The sequence below is a fragment of the Helicoverpa zea genome, chromosome 21, assembly GCF_022581195.2.
Source record: "Helicoverpa zea isolate HzStark_Cry1AcR chromosome 21, ilHelZeax1.1, whole genome shotgun sequence".
Classification (NCBI taxonomy): Eukaryota; Metazoa; Arthropoda; class Insecta; order Lepidoptera; family Noctuidae; genus Helicoverpa; species Helicoverpa zea.
In genome coordinates, this window is record NC_061472.1 from 10,772,763 (window position 1) to 10,799,617 (window position 26,855).

General features: G+C 35.3%; 1 protein-coding gene across 2 annotated transcripts; it reads right to left on the bottom strand.

Moving 5' to 3' along the window:
* Position 1: 1 nt before the first annotated feature.
* Positions 2 to 22,754, bottom strand: LOC124640812 (organic cation transporter protein-like). 2 transcript variants are annotated; one of them, XM_047178745.1, is made up of 7 exons: positions 15,678 to 15,757; positions 15,234 to 15,415; positions 14,413 to 14,901; positions 5,233 to 5,456; positions 4,660 to 4,843; positions 3,844 to 4,087; positions 2 to 919 (listed from the first exon to the last, which is right to left on the bottom strand). In XM_047178745.1, exons 3-7 carry the CDS (start codon positions 14,805 to 14,807, stop codon positions 482 to 484), a joined length of 1,485 nt encoding a protein of 494 aa, XP_047034701.1. In that variant the 5' UTR covers positions 14,808 to 14,901; positions 15,234 to 15,415; positions 15,678 to 15,757; the 3' UTR covers positions 2 to 481. The 2 variants fall into 2 exon arrangements, with proteins under 2 accessions (XP_047034701.1, XP_047034700.1); XM_047178744.1 differs by lacking the exons at positions 15,234 to 15,415; positions 15,678 to 15,757 and adding an exon at positions 22,635 to 22,754.
* Between the last annotated feature and the right edge of the window lie 4,101 nt (positions 22,755 to 26,855).

A 26,855-nucleotide genomic window follows, 5' to 3' on the forward strand; every position in this document is an offset into this window, starting at 1 on the left:
GTGGTTTTAAAAACTGTTTCATTTTGCGTTCATAAAAAACCTTTGATAGGTACAATAAAATTTGAAGAGTCACAACGATTGTCAGTAAATTATTTATTTTATGATTATTTAACAATTGTTTTATAGCAATTATTTCGATCCACTTCGGACTTCTCGAAAATATTATTAAATTTCAAAGAAAAATCATTTTTAATTCACACGAAATAACTGTGCGTGGAAAATGGCACGCTAATTTAAGTTTTCAAAACTTTTATGAACATTTGCTTATCATTAAAACCTATATATTTAAGTACTTACAACTAAGATTATGTCCTTATTACAATAAATTCACAGTTACTTATATCTAAAATTCAATACATATCACACGTTTGCAACTACAATCGTCAAAAAATATCACATTTATAACATCAATATCACATATTAGCATCCACAACGTTAATATCATTAATTAACAACGTCATCACTCTCACCACTCAAAAAATCACTTTTCACCAGTCCTTACATCTTCAATACTGTCAGGCAAAATCCTGCCTTTAGTCTCAGGTAATAATAAACAAGCCAATCCGGCAACTATGGGGGCTAAACCAAATATCGCCGTCGGTAACCATGGAACAGTTACCGAAGTATTAGCTATGAACGGAGCAGCCATGGAACCGATTCTCATAGCTGTGGAACAGGCTCCCATCGCCATGTTCCTTATCACAGTGGGGTACAACTCTGAAGTGTAAATGTAGATGGTAGAAGCAACGATTGACCCACAGCTGACCCCCAAAGTGCCAAGAGTGAGGGTCACAGCGAAGATTTGCGGCACGAAGTAGAGGATGATGACGCATAGTCCTCCGAGGCAGAAGAATATGGTGGTGGTGAGTCTTCTGCCGAACTTCTTGATCAGCCAGATTGAGATCAGGAGTGCTGGTATCTGGAATTTAAAGAAGAGGTGATAAATGGCATTGTATGTTTGTGGCGTGATGCATTTTTTCTGGTTTCAAGGGTAATGGAAGTTGTTTTATCAATGAAGATGATGGATGGATTAACCTTCTTACTAGTGCCTCTATTACCAATTTTGTTTATGTTTTATTTTGTATTTACTTGTGATAGTCATGCAGACATTTAAAGCTAATTACTAGAGATTCCTATTATATGTATGTTTTTGTTTCTATTATATGTTGTTTTTGAACGTCAGAAATTTACAAAAGACAGCCCCCGAAAACGCCCACCCTTCACCACTTCCTATGTGTTTTTGCTGGGACGAAGAAGTGGCACAACAAACATACCATTTTAAAAATAATGTTGTCAATAAATTATGCAGTAGTTTTAAATCAGAGGACTCGAATACTAAATTTAATAAGTTATTTAACACACTTTGTCTAGAATTTAATAAATCATGTCCTATTAAGAAACTAAAAATCGACAATAAATTAAAATTCCACGAATGGTGTTCAAAAGGGATTAGGATAAGCAGAGATGTATTGTATAACCTGTACCGAGAAAAATCAATGACATCTGATAAATCTTTTCATGATCATGTACGGAACTACTCTAAGGTATTCAAAAGTGTATGTATTCTTGCAAAGTTTAAATCAATTAGTGACAGAATAACTAAATCGGATAATAAAATAAAAACCGTTTGGAAAATAATAAATGCGGAAACGGGTCAAATTAAAGTCCGGGATACCGAACTATCGTTAACGATTAATGATGCAACTGTGTCGGATAATGTGCAGGTTGCTAACGCGTTTGATAATTTTTTCTCTAATGTACCAGTAGAGGTTACTAAATCACTTAACTCGTCCTCTACACTTGCAGAGTCATTACTAAAACAAAATTTTACTAAAGAAGTACCGGATTTCGGATTCCATTACATAACTTTTAATACAGTAAAAAAAGTTTTTAAAAACCTTAATTTAAAAAAAACGGAAGACTTATGGGGCATCTCTGTTAAAGCCCTGAGCTCCGTGATTGACAATATTGCACCAATACTCAGTCAAATCTTTAACTCATGTATAGATGAAGGCACCTTTCCTGATTTGATGAAACACAGTAAGGTCATTCCAATATTTAAGTCAGGTTGTAAGAAAAATCCGTCAAACTACAGACCCATTTCTATTCTCCCGGCTCTAAGTAAAATATTCGAAAGGATCATGCTTGATCAGATGTTAAACCATTTCAACTTAAACGATATACTGCACGACCGTCAATTCGGCTTTACAAAGGGTAGGTCCACTACGGACGCAAGTGCGCGGTTAGTTACTCAGATTTTGGAAGCCTGGGAGAGTTCGCAGGATGCCGTCGGTATTTTCTGTGATCTCTCCAAGGCGTTTGATTGTGTGGACCACGATACACTCATTTCTAAGCTGAGACACTGCGGCATTCGTGGAAAATCTCTTGAACTTGTCCGGTCTTATTTATCCAACAGACAGCAAAAAGTGGATGTCTGCGGCTCAACATCTTCGGGGACAGTTGTAAAAATGGGCGTGCCTCAAGGCTCTATACTGGGTCCATTTCTGTTCCTAGTTTATATAAATGACCTTCCATTTGTGTTGTCTGATATTTCGGATGTTATTTTGTTTGCGGATGACACTTCCCTTGTCTTTAAAGTTAAGCGTAAGAACCCCAATGTTAGTCACATTAATGAAAGCCTAGAAATTCTCTCCAAATGGTTCGCAGCCAACAATTTATTATTAAACGCTTCCAAGACTAAATGTCTTAAGTTCTGTTTGCCTAACGTCACTGCGGTTGAAACAAATATAATGCTCGATAAGAGCAAATTAGAGTTAATTAACAGTACAGTATTTCTGGGCGTTACCATTGACAGTAAATTGCAATGGGGTCCCCATATATTCTCCCTATCAGGGCGACTTGGTTCTGCTGCTTTTGCAGTCAGAAAAATCAGACAACTGACCGATGTAGCTACGGCCAGGCTTGTATACTTCGCCTATTTCCATTGCGTGATGTCATATGGCATTTTGCTATGGGGGGCAGCGGCTGATGTCCAATCAATTTTTGTTTTGCAAAAAAGGGCGATCCGAGCGATCTATGGCATGGGCTCTCGCGAATCTCTTAGAGAATTCTTTAAGGAAATTAATATACTTACTTTACCTTCCTTGTATATTTTTGAAAATATTATGTTTGTTCGCAAAAACATCCATAAATTCACAGTTAAAAGTGACATTCACCAGATAAATACACGTAACAAACATAAATTAGTGGTTCCCAAGTTTAGGCTAACAAAAACAAATAAGTCGTTCTTAGGGAATTGTGTACGTTTTTATAACAAGCTACCTAAATGTATCCTTGATCTCACTGATAAAAAGTTTAAGAATGTAGTTAAAAACATTTTGATTAAAAAGGCGTATTATAAAATTCAGGATTACATTAATGACAGTAATGCCTGGCGTTAAATTAATATTGTTTTTTCTTTTTCTCTGCACATGTGGCTTCCCCGGCGACCGGGACACGGGAGTGCCTCCGCCCAGACCAGCCAAGCCCAAGCCAGCAAGACCCCAAATTGCATTATATAATAACTTGGTTACCCAATATATTTTTACTTTGAATTGTATAAATTATTTTTCGAGTAACGATTGCACTAAAATTATTTTGTATAATTTATTAATACATTTTTAGCTCAATTTGGATTGTATAACATTCTCAGGACTAGATAGAAAACTGTATGTTTGTAATTATTTTTATTTTCTTTTAAAAAGTGTCCATGGAGTTTCTTGCCGGTTCTTCTCCATGAGACCAACTCTTTGGAACCGTGCACCTAACTATGACGTTTCGAAAGAGCTTTCATAGGCCTATTTGAAATAAAAAATTTTGAGTTGAGTTGAGTTGAGTTGATACCTGCATAGCCGCAGCTAAAGCCACAGAGATGAAAGGATCAGGACTGGTCTGGCTGATGTACTGGTTGAAGCCGAAGTACACGATGCCGGTGATCAGCCACATGGTGCAGCAGTAGCAGGTCTTCAAGAGTAAGGACCTTTGGAACAGTGAGGAGTAGTTCAGCTTGGGCGCGTCGGATTTCGCGCAGATTTCTTGAGACATCTGCGTTAGGGTTTCTTCGATTTTTGTAGTTGGGAGGTTGTTTCTGAAATACAAGAATTTTACGAATTCGTTTGTGTTAATTATAATGGCGTCCACGTTCGATTGCGGCCACGGCGGCTGTTCTCATATCAGGAGATCAGCCAGCTGCGCAGGACATATTAGACCCACACATAGACCGACATTAATGTGCTCTCCGATGTGAATGACGTGAATGTGAATCACGGGTGAATCAATCACCAACTTCCAGACTACGGGCTGCTTTGTGAATTTTTAGGGAACCCACAAAACGATTTCGAATTGTGATTTGTGTTAATTATATGTATATGGTGACAAGGTGATGTATGTATGTACGTTAACGTTAAACGTGTTTTTTTATAGGTTCGAAGTGGAAATTATAATGAAGCGTGACTTTGTTTTATATATTCAATTTGTAAATGAAACTGCATACGCAACCATTTTGATAATTATGCCGAGTATAAACAAAGATAGCTTTTTTGGCGACATCATTTAAGCGGCTGCAAATAGTGATCATATAGTAAACTCTAGGAAAAATGGCTTTATACCCACTCCACGTGCCTCACTTTTATCTCAATTTCATAGTTTAAAGTAACTCACAACAAAGCAGCTCTCTTCACAATCTCCGTGGCCTCTTTCACCCTGCCGACGCTGACCAGCCACCTCGGCGACTCGCTCAGCACGAAGAAGTAGCCCAGGTAGATGAGGGGGGGTATGCCCAGGGCTAGCAGGTAGCTGTTCCAGCTCCTGAAGTAGTACGCGAAGAGGGGTACTGTCATGTGACCTGGAAGGAGATGAAATAATGATTAGTAACGTGTTTAGGGAAACTATTATTTTTTTATAAGCTCTATTGTCAAGTGAGGAATTTTAATAAAGACATCTATTGGGTTCCTGCTACAGTCAGTGAAAACCGTTCCCATTTATCGTTATAATACTACTTTTTTATGGTATTGTCCGTAACTCTCCGTGGAAAAAGAGAACATAATCTGCTATACTTTAACTAGCAAATAAATATTTTGAGTTTGAGTTTTGGACTCTTATTACTTCATTTGTCTTTTTTTTTTCATTTTAATTAATGATCCATCAATGCAACTATTGACGGTATCAAAAAAACCTTCAAAAAGCTCTTATATACCAAACCTTTAATTAATTTAAAATACATACAGAACTCACCGATTATAAAAGGTATCTGGAAGAGGCACCCAGTGACCTCCCGATACCTTGGTCCGACAGACTCCATGACTATCACGAACGAGACCACCATGGTGCCTGACGTAGCCATGCCGACCAGGAACCGCAGTATGGTGAACACTAAGTAGTTTGGCGAGAAAGGCTGAGCCAAGCCGAAGATTATCAGCGTTGATATGGCAACCAGGAATGTGTGCTTGCGGCCGTATCTAGAAAATATAATCAGATAGTTAAAGTTTTCACTGACCAAGTTTTGACGGAAACAAATTATATTTCGGTAATTTTTTTCAAAATTAGGAGAATACATCTTATCCATGAGACCAACGTTTTCGAACCGTGCAATTAGTGTGACGTTTCATAAGAGCCTGCAAAGGCCTATCTGAAATACAAACATTTGACTTTGACATCGTCAAATAATGTATTGCAAAGAAGTATGGGTAAGTATGGGATATAAGTAATATGAAAAACCAACAATTGGGGATCGTTTTTTTCTGGTAGCCTCTTCAGATTTTTTGCGAAAACCTGATGTCAGTAGCTAAGTTTCCTAGATGCTAGAAAAAATAATTATTTTCAAACTCAATTAAAAACTGTCCCTGACATTAAGATAACATCTATGTTTAATTAGTTTTGGTAATGTAACTGTCAACCATTTATTTTGTGCCTTAAGCTAGTAGGTATTTTAGCACTACATACTTAAGAAAAGATAATATAAACGAGATATTCTTATTGTTGCTAAATATTGTTTGATATACTTTGAGATACCTACTACTGATAGTATTTTTATCGCGAAAAAGTCTTGTTACAAATGGCCTTCTAGGGAACATAGGAAAGGTCAAACTCTTACCTTGGTAAATATGATAATATCTATGTATATTATCTATACTTGTATGATAAAGAAGAAACATTTTTTTTGTTTGTTTGTCAAAGGCTTTAAAACTACAGAACCGATTCGGAAAATTATATTACTAGGTATTTGGAAACTGGATCCCCTAGTACCATGATGTCCTCCTAGCCGATTATCGGCTAGGGCGGCTGTTCTCATGTAAGGAGATTAGCCAACTGCGCAGGACATATTAAAGTGCACAAGCATTTGCGCAGACACAGGTGCACTCACTATTCCTTCACTCTCATAGTGCGATGGGACGGCAATCCGACACGACCGGAGAGAGATCAGGCGCAGGTCCGACATTAACGTACTCTCCGATGCACGGGTGTATCAATCACCAACTTCTAGGCTCCGGGCTGCTTTGTGAAAGTCTTCTAAAACCCACAAAGCGATTTCGGCCCGACTCGGGAATCGAACCCGTACCATATGCTATATTGTGTCCGGCTACGGAAAAAAGTTCCCCAGGACGCGAATGAAACCATGGAAAACGGCTAATTAGTAATCATAATAATCTACTTGAGAACTTTTAAAAAAGCTTACAAAAAGTAAATTATTAACATGCGATACAAAATTTTAAGATTTATCAGGTTTGAGTTTTTTATTTTTAATACTGAGTAATATTCTTGTAATTAGCAGAGTTAACTTTAGTTAGCTTTAGGCACTACTAGCTTCCGCCATTGGATTCACTCGCGTCCCGTGGAAACCACGATGCATACTGAAAAAATATCTTTAATGAAAGTCAAAACGGTTTTCGAAAAAACCGTTCCACTACCTTAGCTGTATATAAATTTATCCAAGAAGCCCTAAACACCATAAATAACAGAGAATACGCAATAGGAATATTACTAGATATGACCAAAGCCTACGACAAAGTTCAATTTGGTATATTACTAAACAAATTATATGGAATCGGTATTCGCGGAAAAGCTCACGACTGGCTAAAATCATATTTAAAAGATAGGGAACAATTAGTTGAAATAGAATTCTATAACCATGCAAGCAATGAAATTGAAAAAATCAGATCAAACAGTAAAATAATAAATGCCTCAATCCCTCAAGGCAGCGTTATAGGGTGCCTACTCTTTTTACTTTATATTAATGACCTACCTACGACCATAGAAAGCCCATGTGTCCTATTCGCAGACGATATATCCATTTTAGTATCATGCAAAAACAACGAAAATATAGATGAAACTCTCAACTCCATACTTACCAAAACTTGCAACTGGATGAATGAACACAATCTCGAAATAAACTACCCCAAAACTAACTTAATAACTTTCTACCCCTACCAAAAAACACCCTTAACCCTAGACTTTACCTTCAACAACTCAAAATTGGAAACCGTTAAAGAATTTACCTTACTCGGATTAGTTATAGACACACACATTAACTGGAAACCACACATACAAAAAGCACACTCAAAAATTTCAAAATTCTCGTACGCTCTCCGTGAAATAAAAAAGACCACTAATTTCGAAACAGCACTAACCACCTACTATGCTTACGCATATGCGTGGCTTAGCTATGGTGTCACCCTCTGGGGCAACAGTACAGATGCAATAACACTCTTCACTCTGCAAAAGAAACTGATAAGAATCCTCGTAAACATAGAGCAAACAGACAGTTGCAAGCCATTCTTCCAAAAACACAACATCTTAACTCTCCCCTGTATCTACATACTAGAATCATGCAAAGGACCATGGGCAAAAATGTATGAAGCCTGGGCTCACCCACCAACAGAGATGAGACCACTTTCAATATACTTGTAAAGCACTAAATATAAAGATTTAAACTCATTTTTGCGAAGAATCCATGGGGTTATTTTGCTATAAATATTTTTCTCCGACCATAAATAAACTAATATTCTGCAAAAAGTAGTGCTGTTATGGCAGTGTAGGTTTGGTTTTTGAACACCTTTAACTAGTTTTAATTCCAGGTTTAATGTATACATAAAAAATAAAAGAGCTGCTAACAGTTAAAATTATTTTTGTTAACATTTCAATCAATATCAATAATAATGTCGTCTAAATATCCTGCCGGTGGATTAAATTGTGAGTGCCTGCCTAACCCTAGATACCATATTATTGAAATGATATGAGCACAACTTCCTACTGAGCGTCTACCTGTTAGACACGAGCAGTAATACTGAGCGATGGCATCTCGACCCATTTCGTTTCTGTTAACCAGAATGTATACCTACGTAATATGTAAACCTATTTAGGTGCATATCTTTTTTTTGCCATGGAATTGAAGGTAGTACCCATAGTAACAATTTTAGTACAAACAAAAACCTTCACAACGGCATATGCTATAACTCTGTTGGACAATGAGCCCAATTTGACTCATGGTCCTTTGTCCGTAAACACCAAGAGCGTGTGCGTTCGCGCAGCGGAATGTTGTTGAATTTAAAGATTTTAATTATGCAGATAATTAGTGTAAGACGTCCTATAATTGTGTATGGTAAATAAAAATTTGTGTATGCAGCCATTGTGGAGAAATTCACCAAAAACAGATTCCGCTGGGCGAACGTTGGCGAACGTTGTCCTGGCGGAACTTTTTTTAATCCATAGACTTTAGAAGAAAAGAGATGTGTCCGAAAATTAGTGTGTATTTGTGTATAATTGATTATGTATGAATGAAATCAGTGCATGCATAAACTTCGGAGAAATTCAAGTTTCCGCTACGCGAACGTTTGGCCATTAGCTAGTTTTCATATAAAGCGCTTACATAGAGAGCTGTAGATTTTTACATACGTTGTTTTGAATTTGTTTAAAAAACAGATTTAGAAAAAGTCGTAGGGTTTAAAAGATAAAAATATAAACGTAAAATACACTTATTAGGTCTTAGTTCTTAAAGTATGCAGTTTGGGGTCTAGATTTTCACGTTTACACAAACCTTGTAAGTGTCTCCAACATGTTGCCAAGTATCAATGATGTTCCGTTAGTAATTAAAAAGTTATAGGATATTTTACCATGAATAGATCACTGTTTACAAAGCAGTCGAATATCACGACGTTCTAAAGGAATTGCATGGTAAAATGTATGCCAATAATTAGTTTAATCATTCAACTATTCACTTGCAAAATTTCATGTCATTAAATTCAGTAATTAAAGAAAGACAATTATAATACTGACGGAGCATCGAAACCCTACATAATCCGACCAAGTTCGGATAGCTACAAAAAAGCGGCCGTGACATATGTCTAAGCAACTTGGTAGGTTAGTATTTATTAATATGGTACAGTTGCGTACACAAGCGTTTTTTATCGTAGATAGTGGCATTATTATTAAAAAAATATTTTTCATTCAAGAAATGCAATTGTTTTATTTTTGCCTAAAGCTTGTGTACGCAACTGTACCATATTAATAAATATACTAACCTTCCAAGTTAAGAACGTTTCTTAGACATATGGCACGGCCGCTTTTTTGTAGCTATCCGAACTTGGTCGGATTATGTAGGTTTTCGATGCTCCGTCAGTATTATAATTGTCTTTCTTTAATTACTGAATTTAATGACATGAAATTTTGCAAGTGAATAGTTGAATGATTAAACTAATTATTTGCATACATTTTACCATGCAATTCCTTTAGAACGTCGTGATATTCGACTGCTTTGTAAACAGTGATCTATTCATGGTAAAATATCCTATAACTTTTTAATTACTAACGGAACATCATTGATACTTGGCAACATGTTGGAGACACTTACAAGGTTTGTGTAAACGTGAAAATCTAGACCCCAAACTGCATACTTTAAGAACTAAGACCTAATAAGTGTATTTTACGTTTATATTTTTATCTTTTAAACCCTACGACTTTTTCTAAATCTGTTTTTTAAACAAATATAAACAAATTCAAAACAACGTATGTAAAAATCTACAGCTCTCTATGTAAGCGCTTTATATGAAAACTAGCTAATGGCCAAACGTTCGCGTAGCGGCAACTTGAATTTCTCCGAAGTTTATGCATGCACTGATTTCATTCATACATAATCAATTATACACAAATACACACTAATTTTCGGACACATCTCTTTTCTTCTAAAGTCTATGGATTAAAAAAAGTTCCGCCAGGACAACGTTCGCCAACGTTCGCCCAGCGGAATCTGTTTTTGGTGAATTTCTCCACAATGGCTGCATACACAAATTTTTATTTACCATACACAATTATAGGACGTCTTACACTAATTATCTGCATAATTAAAATCTTTAAATTCAACAACATTCCGCTGCGCGAACGCACACCCAAGAGCTGTACACTCAACGAGACGACAACCAATCACGCTATCAACTCAGACCCCGCGCTAAACTAAATATACCCAAGTCAAGATTAAAAATGCACTCGACAAGTCCCTACGTTATGTCTATTAAATTGTACAATAAACTACCCGCACAAATAAAAAGAGAAGATAAAATTAATATATTTTTAAAAAAACTTAGACAATTTCTTATAAGTAAATGCTACTATTCCGTTAACGAATACCTAAATGATAAAAATATAAAGACATAAACAGTCACACACACATACACACACACACACACACACATATACGCGCACACACACAGCTTCCAAGTTTGCAGTGTAGATTAAGTGTTTAAATAAAAATAAAAATAAAAATTAAAATAAAAAAAAACAACCTTTAAAATAAAAATATGTAACTTATTTGCCTATACAAGCTGTTGATTTGCATCCGTGCCATAGTCAAGGACGTAATTATGCTAATGATTCTCGACCCAAATCAACAAAAAAATTGGTACGTAATGTTTTTTTTTTTCGGAATTCCGTCAATGTCACCTAGCCGTATTTGAACTTGACGCGTGTGTTACTGGCCTTATTACCGTGCTGCGCCCTCACACAAACGCAAACACAAAGCATACGCAACGATTATTCATAATTTTCATTCATAAAATTGGATTACTTCTGAAATACTACGACATTACAATGACAAAAAAAGCAGTACATATTAGCTATTTCTCGTCCACTGTAATTCCAATCGATTATTTACGTATTTTATGACCTCCTCCTGAAGTATGGCACAAATGCAAATCAACACCTTGTATAACTACTTTAGTCTTAGTTAACAATAATAAGTAACATAGCCGATAAGAGCTTCCTCTCTCCTATCCCACTTATTTTGCTGTGCCCGACAGGGTCCATGTGAACTATATATATGTAAGACTACCACCTAAGAATACACATGGAAAGCAAATAAAGTATTGAGTATTGAGTATTGAGTACTTGCTTAAAGAGTCTTTATCTTTCCTAGGTAAATCGGCTATAACACTGAAGGAAAATACATATGTAGCTGCATAATGCAATGTTTCTGTTAATCTACATAGATTTATTTGCGTACTATAAAAACGTTGCTATTTTCTCTTATCATTATTGACAATAATCTTAACAACATAAACATTTGCAGCCTAGCTTGAGCTTTATCTCTAGATATAACAACGAGCTAGATTCTGTTGTCGTGTATTGCAATGTCATCTCAGTTCACTTACTGTTCACTTACTATTACTACTTACCATTGAACTTATTATTCTTTTTGCCGACTTAACTTTCCCTCAAAACATCCAACGCTTTTTTTAGTCCCCATAAGTTTAAAAAAAAAATGCACCAAAGGCCATCTAATCTTCGTCAGGGCATGGTCTTTTTTTGTGGAAAATCATCAAATGATCCTTTCCACTATGGGTGCAGCTTGAGGGAGTTTGAAGAGCTTATTAAACTCTAACTGACTAAAACCCGCCATGTTTTTTCTGAAACCCTTGCGTACCAGGGCCGCGGTATCTTGCGAATAACCCCATAGTCCTTTGGCGGACATTATCCAAACGATTAAAATGAAAGGTGTAGGCTGCCTGTCCACCGGAGCGGAGCTAGGCTGCGGAGTGGAGAAACTGAGAAATATTAACCAATAGGATTGAGGAGCGGAGATTTTGTGTAATCCCATTGGTAAATATATTTCTCAGTTTCTCCACTCCGCAGCCTAACTCCGCTCCGGTGGACAGGCAGCCTAAAGCACAAATAGTTCTTAGCTTTAAAAAAACTTTAGCACCTATTCAACTTCCTACTGATGCTAAAACTATTTTTCTTTTACCTACCTACTTACAAGGAATACCATGTATTGATGTTCGTGGTGTTTTCAAACAAAACATAAAAAATATATTCGTACCATTTTACCGTTGTATTTAACCGTTACAAAATCAAAAAAGCAGGGCGGGTTTTTGAAAAAAAAAACCAAGTCAAAAACTTGCATACCGACTTCCGCGTTCACTTTCAACAATATTTTGTAACCACCACATCTAACTAAAACTCAAAACGTATAAGTAGGTATATCTATGTGTTTTTTTGTTTTTAAATTTTGAAATGCAGTTTTTTTCAAAAGTGAATGGGCCCGGTTATATAATTTGACTACACTGACATTTACTTATTGAGTTATTGCGAAGATGTAACGTTATTTTTCAAAACTGAACTGCCCATTTTTGGATTGGGTTTTATAAGGTCAATTTGATTTACTCATAGCCTATTGAACTTTTTTGGGATTTATACTTTTTTGGGAAATATGGTTTTTAGTTTGCGATTATAATTTACTAGCTTCCTGCAGAGGTTAAACCCGCACTGCGAGGGACTTTACTTCGCGTTTCTGGATAAAGAGTAAGCCTATTAGGTCCCTTGATAAATGGGGTATCTAACACTGAAATATTTTTCCATATCGAACTAGTAGATCTACAGCCATCCCGGCTGTCGTTACGGGTAGTCAGATGCCAGTAAGTCTGACACCAGTCTAACCAAGGGGTATCGGGTTGCCCGGGTAACTGGGTTGAGGAGGTCAGATAGGCAGTCGTTTCTTGTAAAGCACTGGTACTCAGCTGAATCCGGTTAGACTGGAAGCCGACCCCAACATAGTTGGGAAAAAGGCTCGGAGGATGAGGATGATGACTCTGGTTGAATAATCCTACTATGGATATCTTCCAGTTAACTGATTAACCAGTAGTTCTAGAGATAAATAAACAAACAAAAAAATATACAAACAAACTCTTTAGTCCGACATAATATAGAAAGTGTAGATTCATGCTGCAAATAATTATTTTATGGTAAGCAAACCTGATTTGCGAAATAAGCCCTTATGTTTTCTCTTTCAGAGAAGAAGCGGTTTTTGTAAATATTTTCTCTTCCATTTGCGAAATTGAAGTGATTGCATGTCAGGGATTGAACACATAACCTAGAATGTATCGCGGTCCTCCCTGTACTTCGATTATTGTTTAACAATTATATATATTTTAGGTATTGGATGTTGTGGAAGGTTGTACCTAATGATGAAAATTGTGTTTAATTAGTACCTAAATAATTAACTTTGTAGCTGTACCATGACTTGGATATATAACGTCATAGATTTGTTTATAATTTAGTACTTTTCTGTAATGCAACTAGTGGAAGCATCCGTCGATACAATAGTTCACTTTAATTTGAAAGTAAACCTAATTAGAGATTTATTTATTTTTGTTTTTATTTCCGAAAATAAATAAAAGTAAACCCCTTTTTAAGCATTTTTCTGATCTATCAAATCGAATCTAGAAAGACTAAACCATTGGGGTCAATTACAGAAGACATTCATCATATCATATTTCGCAATGTCAGTATTTCGACATCGCTTTTGCATAACTTGTCATGCAGAAGATATTCTTAACCTATTGCTGTAAAGTTTAATATACTTAACTGAAGGAAGATTGACCTGCTGAACATGGTTATCAAGACCAGGATATAAAAGTCATCCATCATATTGGCAAAGCTATTAAGAAAATGAAAAAATCTGCAGCATGGAGTTTCATGGCAGAAAATGTGTGGAAATATGTCTGTTCTTTTTAATTATAGAATGCCAATCAACGAAATGAAAATCCGTGAAAATTAACAAAAAAGGTTAACTATGCGTGCTGGTTACTATTGCACTAAGGTGGCATTTTCTTGATTATTATAGAAAATGTTTGCTCGCAAATTGTAACTGTTTGCTAGTGCGAGTAAACCAGAAGAAACATTCGTTTACGTCATACGACACATCGGTAGAATCTCGCCTTTCCTTATACACGTAACAAAAAAGTTATCGTCGAGAAAACAAGTTCAAAATTACAAAAAGTCTGGCCAATGACTCCGTATCGTATTGTAAAAATATTTTGAATAAGTACATGTACGTAGGTATGTATGAATATAAGTGGTGTTCAAAAGAACGTAAACAATTATAGCTTTAGCTTCGTCATTATAAAAATAAAATAATGTTAAACGCACCTGTCAGATAAAAATCCGAAAATAATGCTGCCGATCAGTATGCCAACTTGCAACATCATTTGATTGAAGCTCGCCAGCCATCGTCTCTCACAGATGAGGTCCCATTCCGACACAATAGTATTCTCAAAAGGACTCGTGTCATACTCGTACTGCAAACACTCCTTATAACAAGTAGAATTCTCCACTTCTATCGTAGAATTCATATCCACACAACGAAACGTCAAATTAGGAGTCAGGAACAATATGGCCATTTGCACCCATCCCGAACTCAATTTGACGAGCGACACAGTAGCAATTACAAGACACTGCCATTTTCCAAAATCTCCTATCAGCTTCACAAATCCATCTTCCTTCTTTGTAGTATTTGTCACTTGGTTCGCAATCTTGATCACCATTTTGGATTTTTGTTACGTAGTTTTTCATGTGTGGTTGTGTTTCTTGGCGGGCAGTGTACGCGTGTGATCGCCGCCGAAGCCTGCGGTAGTTTATCTGTTGGCAGTTACAATACTCTTGGTTAAACACAGATTGCTACGTTTATGGGTTATCTAATACTCAAGGATAAGTTAATAGAGGCTGTTAATGTCTATGTGAGTGTCGATATGTACCGAATCATTTTGCTACAGTTCAATGAACTTTTTTGGTTTTATTTGTTACATTGGGTAATGGCTGATATGTTGCGAAAGTAATTAGCTGTTTCGATATATCTTACTAGTTAGAGCTTGCTATAATTAATTAAAATACAATATCCACTCTTAGGAGAATAAATAAGTAGATGAATTACTGAAGAGGTGGTCAGAAACTGGTCATTTCAATATACTTACTAATAGTTTTTGATGATCTAATGATATAGTATCGCTCATATTATTCTATCGATACGATATATTGTCGATATTCTTTCTAGGTAGCGGCTCTTTTTATGTATCTTTGGGATTTTCAGACATAAAGCAAAATTAACTGTGTCATGTCGCTTCACGATTCTTTTAATTAAATCATAAAAACGATTCTGAAATAAATCAGATATTTACAATGTAATCCGGAATTGTACCTATATTTAAGACACTACATTAGCTATTTACCTGAATTTATTTCAGTTAACTAAACCCACAGTAAAAATATTAGTTAGAATAAACTCTAAAATGAACACAGCTAAATGTCTATATTTGCATCAAGTGTTCTATATCCTTGGCTTCTATGTAAAATTTCTTATCTAGTGTCACCCATTGTGGTGCATTTTAATTACGTCTAGATAGAAAATGTTTACTCACTGCATGTTAGGAAAACGAGTTAAGTATGGCTTACAGGATTACATACGGTTACGTAGATTCCTACGTGAAGTAAGTATCTGTATTAATGATAAGCGTAATACTTGTCGGTATTTAAACATTTCAACTTGAGGATTATTATAATAACTTATTAAGTGAGAACAATTCAACATTAATACGTTTACATATAAAATTAACGCCAGTTCCTAAAATCAAAATCAAAAGTTATTTATTCAAAGTAGGCCGAAAATCAGCACTTTTCGAACGTCAAATTTACAAAAGTCAGCCCCCAAAACGCCCGCCCTTCACCACTTCCTATGTGTTTTTGCTGAGAAGAAGAAGTGGTGGAACAAACTCCCCAGCAACACAATTCTTTCTGTATGGTTTGAAGAACCGTACACAAATATTAAAAATATCACTATACAACCTTATATACATAAATTCGTATAAAAATGTTTACTATGAATTTTCACGTGTCACATACTGACACTTACGCGAATATTAGGACTTGTCTATGCTGTAAAGGATCCGAAACGTGGACCAAATAATATAAATATAACGGCGATAAAATCCGTAAATGTAGTTTTATTTAAATGAATTTTCACGTTCAATTTTCCAAATAAACAGTTGTTTTAAGATATTCGGACGTTTACGTTGTCGATGAAAATAGGCCTAAGGAGATAAGGTTTTTCAAAAGATTTTTCCTATACCTAGCCCAAAAATACAAGTTGCAGTTTCATGAAGTTCTAGATAAAATAAAGCATGAGACAAATTAATGCACGCGTCGACTATTTGACTAACCTACAAGTGCTAGTAGGCTTTGATCTGACTACAAATTTAATTATAATATTAGTTTTACTACTGTGCTAATTTTTAATTAAAAACCTATACTAGGCTTAAAGGACATTTGAGCTGCCTTGGGCAATACTAGCTACAGTGCATATAGCAATAACCTTTTAAAGACATGCGTGGGAGATTTGACTCGCAAAATCATGGATTATTGCCAAATTTCGAAAACTTAGTACTTGGCTATAGGCAACCTTGTAGCCGAATTCGGTAAAATTACAAATCGTTGCCCGTGTAGGTGCATAAGCGTTGATTTCATTGTTTTTTTTTCTAGGTTGGGAAGAAATCAACCCATTATGAAGTATAAAGATGAATGTTTGTTTTGGATATTGAAAGTAGTTGCTATGGTCACATTTAAGACAAAGCGATAGAGGGCCTAGGTAGACAACCGAAAATCTTCTGAGATTCTCACATTTAATATTGATTGCAAAGAAGGTTCCATGTACACGGTGCAAGTAGCTTGCGAATCTTGAGGCGCATGCGCAGGTTACAAGCACTTCAAAAACGGTCGGGTATAGCGACTCGCGCAGTACACTGGTTGCCATTTCGTTCAATTTTTATCGGTTCTAATACAATAAGTTTTTTTTTTCATTGCAAATGCGTTAACAATAAACGTTTTCTATATTTACACGTATCAAAAAGATAATGGAAGATTCTCTGAACCAGTGCATATATTCATTTCACATACAGTAGGCTACATAGGTTTATCATCATCATCACATGCTGTTACTCAATAACCAGAAGGCTCTAAATCTATGCTTTAATAATGTCTGGACACATTTTCACACACGGTTAGGCCCATGGTAAGTTATTAATTAACTTGTTTTATGGGTGCTAACACAACTGATAAACTACATATATACATATTGATAAATACATATTGTAACACCCAGACCACGGCCAACAAACATGCTTATCACACACATGTCGACCGAACCGGGAATCGAACCCGGGACCTCAGGTTCGGCAGTCCGGCATGGTGACCATTGCGCCATCGAGGTCGTCAGCTTTCAACATGACTTATGGCTACAAATCTAGGCGACTACTTATTGCCTAAAAATTAACCTTTCAATATTATAATCGCTACCATAGTTAAAGTTAAAGTTCGCTACTTAGTGTTATTAGCTCATATTTAAGCGGTAGAATGCAATGTGTTGACGTTAATGGTGTCAAATCTTCCAATCTACCCGTTCGTTTGGGCGTACCGCAAGGGTCGATTTTAGGTCCATTTTTGTTTCTTGTATACATTAATGACTTGCCATATTATTTAAAATCATTGTGTGATGTAGTATTGTTTGCTGATGACACGTCTCTAATTTTTAAAGTTGATAGAAATAGAGTAGATTTTGATGACGTGAATTCTTGTCTTTCACTAGTAACGCAATGGTTTACAGCCAATAATTTAGTTTTGAATACGAAGAAAACAAAATGTATTAAATTTGCTTTGCCCAATGTAAAAAATCTCGGTCCCGGTGTAATTTTGAACAATGAGGAACTTGAAACGGTACATGCTACGACTTTTCTAGGGATAACAGTAGACTCCAAAATTCAATGGGGTGAGCATATAACTGGCATCACGGGTAAATTAAGCTCTGCTGCGTACGCTGTCAGGAAAGTAAGAGCTCTCACCGATGTAGCCACGGCGCGTTTAGTGTACTTTAGCTATTTTCACTGCATCATGTCCTACGGAATTCTTATGTGGGGCAATGCTGCCGATATCGAGAATGTTTTCGTACTACAGAAGCGCGCTGTCCGTGCTATATACAAACTTGGTGCTAGAGTCTCCCTTAGGGAAAGGTTTAAGGATATTGGTATTCTGACTGTGGCGTCTCAATACATTTATGCCAATATAATATACGTAAGGCAAAACCTAGATTCATATAGTAAAAACAGCGACGTACATCATTTTAATACTAGAAATAAACACAAGTTAACCGCACCTAATTATCGTTTACATAAGGTACACGGTTCATTTGTGGGGCTTTGTGTACGCATTTATAACAGAATTCCGGTTCATCTGTTGGAATTAACGGACAGTTCTTTTAAAAATAAAATTAAAGAAATTCTTGTTAAAAAGGCATATTATAATGTTAATGATTATTTCACAGATAAACGCAGATGGCAGCTCTGAAGTGGAACAAAAGTGCTTTATTTTATTTTGTATTATTCGGTGTTTTAAATTAATAATAAATAAAATTGAATTGTATAACTGTAAAATAAATTAATAATAATTAAATTGTAATAGACAGCTGTGTTGCTGGGAAGTTTGTTCTTCACCGCTTCTTCTTTCCAGCCATAACACTAGGAAGTGGTGAAAGGGGGGCGTTTTGGGGGTGCTGTCATTCTTGTAAAATTTTGACGTTAAAAAGTGCTAATCGTATTAGCCTATTTTAATAAATGATTTTGACTTTGACTTTGACTAAATTGACCTCCAAAAGACAATAATGTCTATTACAACATCAATAGCTTATTTTATAACCAATCCCTTTGCAAGGTTCACAATAATTTTAATAGTTTCAGTAATGACTTAAGTGCATTATTTGAACAATTGAAAACAAAACAAATTTGTCCTTGACCCAGTAAAGAAAAAAGGTGAAAGGTCAAATTGTCTGTGACCTTCACGGACTGTTAAGGTTACTATAGTTGCAGCTTCAATGAATTTATTTGGGAAGATAAGTATTAATGATAAATACGATATTAGTGATACAAGTTTTTGGTATTCAATCGTATCTTATTTCTTTTATTTTTTTAGTAATTTAGCTCTTAAATAATTTCTCCAGTGTTCATAAATTACCTACTCCATTTTCAGTAGGTACCTTGAAGCTGCAATTTTCATATGTTATGTTTCATAATCAACAAAATTCAGAAATTCAGGCAACAAGTAATCCTACAAATTGGAACAATCTTCAAAAATGGCATAATATTAAAACTTTTGCGATTTCAGAGTACCTATTCTTGTGTCGCGTAAGTTGTTCCTATCCTGTCCTGCCCACATCAATTTCAGGATAAGGTTCGAGTATCTACACTCTACCAAAGAATGATCATCACTTTGAAGTCGAACCTTGCCGATGCATCGATCAATGAATAAGCAGGAAGCGTACTTTATCTCGTTAACACTAGGCTTAGCCCCAGACGCCACTCTTGGTAGATCCGCGATATTACCTTATCTTATCGACAAGGCGAGACGAATGATAAAAACAACTATATCTTAAAGTCAATAGCAATGACCGAATTGTCTTGTAGATTTTATCATAAAACGGAAGTAATTTTAAAACCTGCGACTGCAACCAGCTGTCGACCGACTATTTAGTGTACTCGCACACTAAATGGCCGTTGGCCCGATAGTTGGCAATTTTTTTAAGGATGGTCTTGATTCCAATCAATGTTTTCAGTCGGTCTGATACAGGTTAATACCTGGACTTTTGTAACGTCCGTACCTAAAAGTTTGCAGTGTACAGTGCACTACTGTACTCTAACTGAGTGCTGATTCCGAGCTTTGTAAGTTTACGCGCTAGATACGTAATTATAACTTGGCTGAAGTAAAGAGACGTATGCTATATCACCAGATTAGAATATAGCACGTTCATTCATTTTTCCAGATAATGACGTTTACTATTTCGCAAGTGAGCGCGTTTATAGTACGACCAAGTACCGATGACAGCCTTTATGAAATAAACATGTCAAAAATGAATACTACGTAATTAAGTTGTATGATAATTTACGCATCGAGAAAGTTAACTTGCAAAACTCGCACTAGGTACTCTTTTTTATGTGCATCTAGGTTTATTTTATTTTCATATTAACGTGTGAAGGCTTTTTGGGACTTTATTCCTGAACTGGAGGAGGGATGATACGCATGTAACAAAGTGTGTCCTAAGTATGAATGTAGATGGATGGAGAGGAAGAGAAAGACCTAAGAAAAGATGGATGGATTGAATGAAAGATGATATGAATAGGAAGGGAGTGAGTGTCAGTATGACGAGTGACAGGGAAAAGTGGAAGAGGAAGATATATTGCGCCGACCCCAAATAAAATTAAGAATAGAGCAGGAGGAAGAAGAAAATTCCAAAACTTTAATAATCCGACGTAGTTACGAAATCCACGGTGTAGGTAGGTGCGAGTCCTATTCGCACTTGTTTGTTTATTTTATACCTTAGAAAAGGTAATGATCTAAAATCTAAATTATCATATATGTAAAACAGTAAGCATGTGAATAGTTTCAGCAAATAATTTGTACAAATCGCTTCCTAGTTGTTGTTCATACTTTATCGATATCTCAAAATTAACCATTAATTGCGGTTTAGATTTGGCACTGTACCTATAGTTTTTGTGATAACAAAGATAAAATGCATCATGTGTGTAAATAGTGCTATTTTATAATTGCAATAATAATGATTAATTTAATCCCTGAAACAATGGCTAATTCTGCTGTTAGTCGCGGGTTGAATCACGTCCTCGTTGATTATACCAGATATTAAATTATATACACGTGGTATGCCATGTGTATTCTAGAACCTTATGTAGATACAGGTAATTTTTTATGAGGGTACGAGAAGAAGTTCCCTTACGATGCGGGAACCACAGGATAAAGCCAATAAAAATTAACTATAAGAATATACATACCTAGCTACCTGCTTACCTGCTTTTGATATCATTTTTCAAACAGCTATCCAAACAAAACTGTAGTACACAGAACTTCATGACTATGCTATTATTTATCAGAACATAACATCTATTGTTTTAAATATTTTACAATCTCAAATCTTTTGAATTATGTCTGTTTGGGTTTTTCTTAGGTGTCTACGTTATTTGTATAATACAAATACACTACATTTTGTTAAAATGCCTCTTGTTATGTTAATATCAGCATATTATTATGAAGTATCTGTTCATTATTTGGCCGAGTATTTTACATATTTATAAGTCACCACGACTAATATGAAATACATTATGTAAGTAAGATTTTTCTGTTTAAAAGATGTAGTAGTCGTGGTGATGATAATTTCCGATCGAATTATTAAATTATGGGGATTTCCCTAACCAAAAATGCTATAAGAAATACGTATACAATCTTTTTAATTGTTTAAACTGGATAAAAAAGCTCCACAGATTAACAAATGATATTGAGGAGCAATGTCAAGGTTACACCTAAAAAAGTTGCTAATACAATGATAGCCTGATGGTTTTTTGCCTTTCGGATTTATTAACTAAACTCGTGCCTTTTTGCTTCATTTACTAAACTTGTACCTAGTACTTAATTGGATATCTACGTTTGTTTATATTTTACTCAGTGTGTATGCTCTGAATGCACTTCAGAATTCGAAGCAGGTAGATCATAAAATATCATGGGACGTGAGTATTTTGTTAACAATCCCTTCATTGTTTTGAGGATTTGCCCTGGGATCAGAGCATTAGAAATTCTTAACAACTTAATCAATTGGCTAGGCTAGTTAAGTATAACATTTATCTATTTGATGAAACATTGGAATTAATTATTTCCTTAATTGCCTTTTGATCACAAAATTTGATAATTGATTGAGGTCTGACACTTAAAACAGGTTGGGATTTGGGGTCAATGAGCTATCAATATCTGAGAGTTCATGTACAAATGATTAACTGATTCTTATGACATCCGACCTGATCTTCCGACTGATCTTATGATACCCAAAAAATAATGTGCCTTCCCATGACCATATGGTCACCCATCCATGGACCGACCGCGAAGGGTTGCTTAACCACTTATCCACTTATCCACGAGTATCATAAATATAACACTTTGATCAACCCGGGGTTGCACCATTTAACCATATCCAGTCCTATACTTGCCGCTCATTGGTCAAATCGGCTACTTGACAGTTGAAAATTGTTTGGTTGTGGTTGTAAAATGGCCCACCCTGAAGATTTAAAAAGATAGCAACCATAGTTTTCATATAAGTGGGTAAACATACTTCTTGTTTCGCGATTTACATGTTAACTAAGTCTCGTAGATAAGTATAAATATTGCTATTAGTAAAAACGTTAAAGCCATTAATTACTCATTAAGTAGTATCTTTAATAATGGGTAAACTAAAACTAAATTCATAAGGTAGTGGAAAAATAAAGAAAATAACTCACCTTTACTTAAATATTTTCATTTTTCCACAACTTCAATAATATATCTTATTATAATTAATGTATTTTTTTCTAATACACAACTTCTCAAAGTGACAGACTCACAAATACTGAGAGTGAAATAACTAAATGAAGCGGTTCAACTACTAAATTGGTTGATACGCAAAATAACCGGGTTTCTGTTTTATGACTATATAGCTTATTTACATAGATATCAATTCTTTTATACTATAAAACTACAAAAGGATTGTGAAATTGTTGTAAATGATAATGATTATTTAGATTAATTGCTTTATAGTATTTATAAAAACAATACTATTATTTTATCACTTGGTTGAGATGGTCATTGAAGTCATACAGATACATCATACATCGAAGGTAGTTTTTTTAGGTACGTATGCATTTCATAGACTGGTATTTTCCGACATAATTGAAATTATTCTAGAAAAGTTATTTAACATTGTTATTTGGGATACTTGTATTAACTTAAGATAGGAAAAGTTTTTTAACCGTTTTGTTCAATAATATTACCACATTTCTTTCATATGTGCCTTAAGATAATTACCTACAAGATAATTATTTCATTCTGTTTCAAATTAACTATCATATCTTTACAAGATCAACATGTTATCATCAGCTATTTTATCATACGTCTGATTCTCCAGTCCCCCCGCGACATACGGTAACATTGAACGTAACGTATCTCAGTAAGGTCGCATATTGTTCTGTATTCTTCCGACACAAGACGTGCTGTGAATGGCTTTCCTTAAACCGGTATTGTACGCTCTTCTGTATCTGAATTCTCACATGGTACCTATATAAAGTGGTTCAAAGTACACACTTGAAAAAAACATAAAAAAAATCTGAATTGAAAACCTCTTAATTTTTGGGAAGTCGGTTATTTGGCACTATATCCTTACTTAGGTATAATAATTACCTATTACAAATGCCAAAGTTTGTCTGTCTGTCTGTCTGTCTTGTTTTGACGCAAATAAGAATGAAGAATTGGATTTTAGCTAATGTCCGGAACTAATTTTCTTACGTTTTCCTCAGTCATGTAATTAAATAATTATGGACAAGTTCACCATGGGATCTCGATGGTAATATTGGAGGAAAATTTAACTTGATTTGAAAGAAAAAACTATGCACAAGATCGATACATCGATCAAATTGATATTCTTATTATTATTTTTGAGCCGGATATGCCATTTAGAATAAGGTAGACAGGTGGGTCTAATCTACACATTTTTTATACACGTGGTTAATAGGTAGTAATTTAAATACTAACGCAAGGTGGTAATTTATTATGTCTACGAACTACATGACATTTAAATTAATTAACATATCATTTGATGAGAAATATACATTACCTATGTGTGTGCGTATTTTCGTGCAGTTCGTGGGGTCTTTTTAAAAATGCCTTTAAATAACAAACCTTTGAAAAACCAAAAAAATACACTATCGATTTTGATTAAATAAAAAAAATATTTCTCAGAAAACAAAACTTGTTTAATATTAATAAGCAAAAAACAGTACGTGCGGGAAGGTGCTCGATGTTCATTGATTCAACCGCAAAATCAAAAGATACTAGTAGCGCCATCTATACCAGCTTACTTGTACTTAGACATGCTTTAATGCAAGCCAAAGTCTCTAGATGGCGACAACTGTTATGTTTACAGAAGATGTTTACATATTTTGAAAACTGCTATATTCTAAAGTGCCTACTACATTACTGAAAAAGGTAAAATTCTCCTCAAAGGACGTCAAGTTATATGAATCTTTAATTACCTAATTGTATTTATGTAACTGCGGATACATAATATTTGAACCCTTATTTTATGTGCAACGATTGCTATAGTTCATAGGTTATTCAATTACCAACAAGATAATTAAAGAAACCATTCCAAAACTTTTAATCACGTGCGTTTCGCAAGAATCGCAGCAGCACTCGACTCCTGCGCAGGTCACGATTAAAGACAATGATTATGGACTTAAAATACTCAAGTAGCATTGAGGGTCATTTGAAAATCACGAATTAGGAGGATTGACACTTAAAATTATATCTCGTAGGTCGAAGACCACTAAAGAAACGCGATTTGCAATCTTAGCTATAAGCTTAGGTATAGCCCAAAAAGAACTTGATTGTTACCAATGATGTACTACCGTGGACCTCTTGTCTAGATAGGTATAGATCTACGTTTGTTTTTATAGAACTGTCTAGCCTCAAATCGTCGAACACGATTATACAATATTTTGTTTTCCTAATAGATGTAATCTAGCCGTAGGAAGGATTCAGGTGTAAATATATCCATGTATTTAATTTTGGCTAATTACTGGATGGTGTTACTTGTGTTCAGGAATAACAAGTTTTTCGTATGAGAAGTTTTCCTAACATGACTGATGTTAGTCAAGCCCGTTGATGTTTCTGTACAGCGCAGCGTAAGTTTGCTAAATTCTAGCCTCGACTCCAATATTAGGTATTGATAAAGTGATATAAGAGTGACGAGAACTAAATAAGACAAGTACTTAGCTGTAAAGACTAGACATTCTGAAAAATATTAAACATCTCTTAATCTTATCGGCATCACTGTCAAACTAATAAAAATATTTAACCGACCCAAACATAGTTGGAAAAAGGCTAGGCAGATGATGATTTCGGGAACCCTAAAACTTAGTACCTATTTAGTTCAGTAAGGTTTGTTTTATATTGTTGTGATATTTTCCTTTCGCAATATCTACGTATGACCAACGGACCAACGGACCAACATGGACCAACGGATATTGCATTTATTTTCTTAGGAAAGTGTGTCAATTTGATAACTGGTGGGCGGCTGGCTACTGGCTCCGAACTTATATGTCAATGTGTACGTCATTTGTTTTGTTTAGGTCAGTACAATTATAGTCAAAGGGCCTAACTAGGAAGTTTATGTTTTGTTAGTCATATTTTTGACCCGGAAGCTTACTTAGGTACTCGAGATTTTTCCTGTGACATATAGTGATTAGTTGTTTAGATTCTGAGGCCTATTTTTAAACATAACGGACAATATTTCGTTTATTTTATAAGTGTATTCTGCTAACATTATTTTAGACAGTATAAGTGCGAATTAAGCGTTAAGCATTTACTGCCTCGAAGACTATTATAAGAAAAGTTTGAAGTACTGCCTTCAGTTATTGAGTATGAATAATATTCAAAAGATCAGCAAGGATCAGCTTATCTTCATGTGTTGATAACTTAGTCATTAGGTAACAACTTCAGATTCAGATCTACACAAATATTTTCTAGTCTTTACAGCTACTTGTCATATTTCTAAAGTGGTGCGTCCACGCGCCTGTCATCTCGTCAATAGTGTTGCCCAACGATTCTCGTTAGCCGATTATTATCGATACCGGACCAGCGAGTTTGTGATGAAACTGTCTATCGATATTCAAGGTCAATGTGAAGCTTTGTTCCAATTTCTGAAGTCGTGTTTGGGTTGCGAAATGTGTGGTTGATCCTGGGACCAGTGGTCAATTTGAGTTTTTGAGTTCTAAAGAAATTGGTTCTGGTCATTTGGTTCAGCTAGACTAAGCTTAGGCTGTATCACTGGTGTGGAGTGGAGTGGCTGCTAAAAAGCTTTACAACTCGTATGCGGTTCATCATTTTTCTACTATTAAGGGCTTTAAAATGATAAATGGCAGTCATTTGACGCCTTACGTTTAAGATGAAGAGTGTTGTACATATTTCTTTAACTATTGTGTAATCAACAGGAGTCAGCTTTGGATAAGCTTAGCTTGATAATATCGGTAACAAGAAGTGGGCTCTGGACCAAACGAATTCAATAATATACGGGTTAAGAGAGAAAGTTTAATAGTCCTAGTACCTCTTTTATCTCTAAATTAGAATATACCCATAACATATCGTAACATATTATTCAACTACGACCATTTTGAACAAGGATCCGCGCCATATTAGATCGTGACGTCACAGTCCTTTAGTGGACATGCGTAGGAGCAGCTTTCGTTGAACATCCGAAAAGTGAAATTTTACATTTTCTCTCGCATTTGCTCGGAGTAACTTTGAGGAGTTGTGTGTTTGTGAGTGCTTCAAGGATTTTAAAAAGTAAGTAACTTTATAATATATATTTTTATATAATAGATAATTTGAGAAGTGAATATTTTAGATTTTTTTGGGAAGAAATTCGGAAATATGTTATTTATAACCCGCTGTAGTTTACATAGGTTACA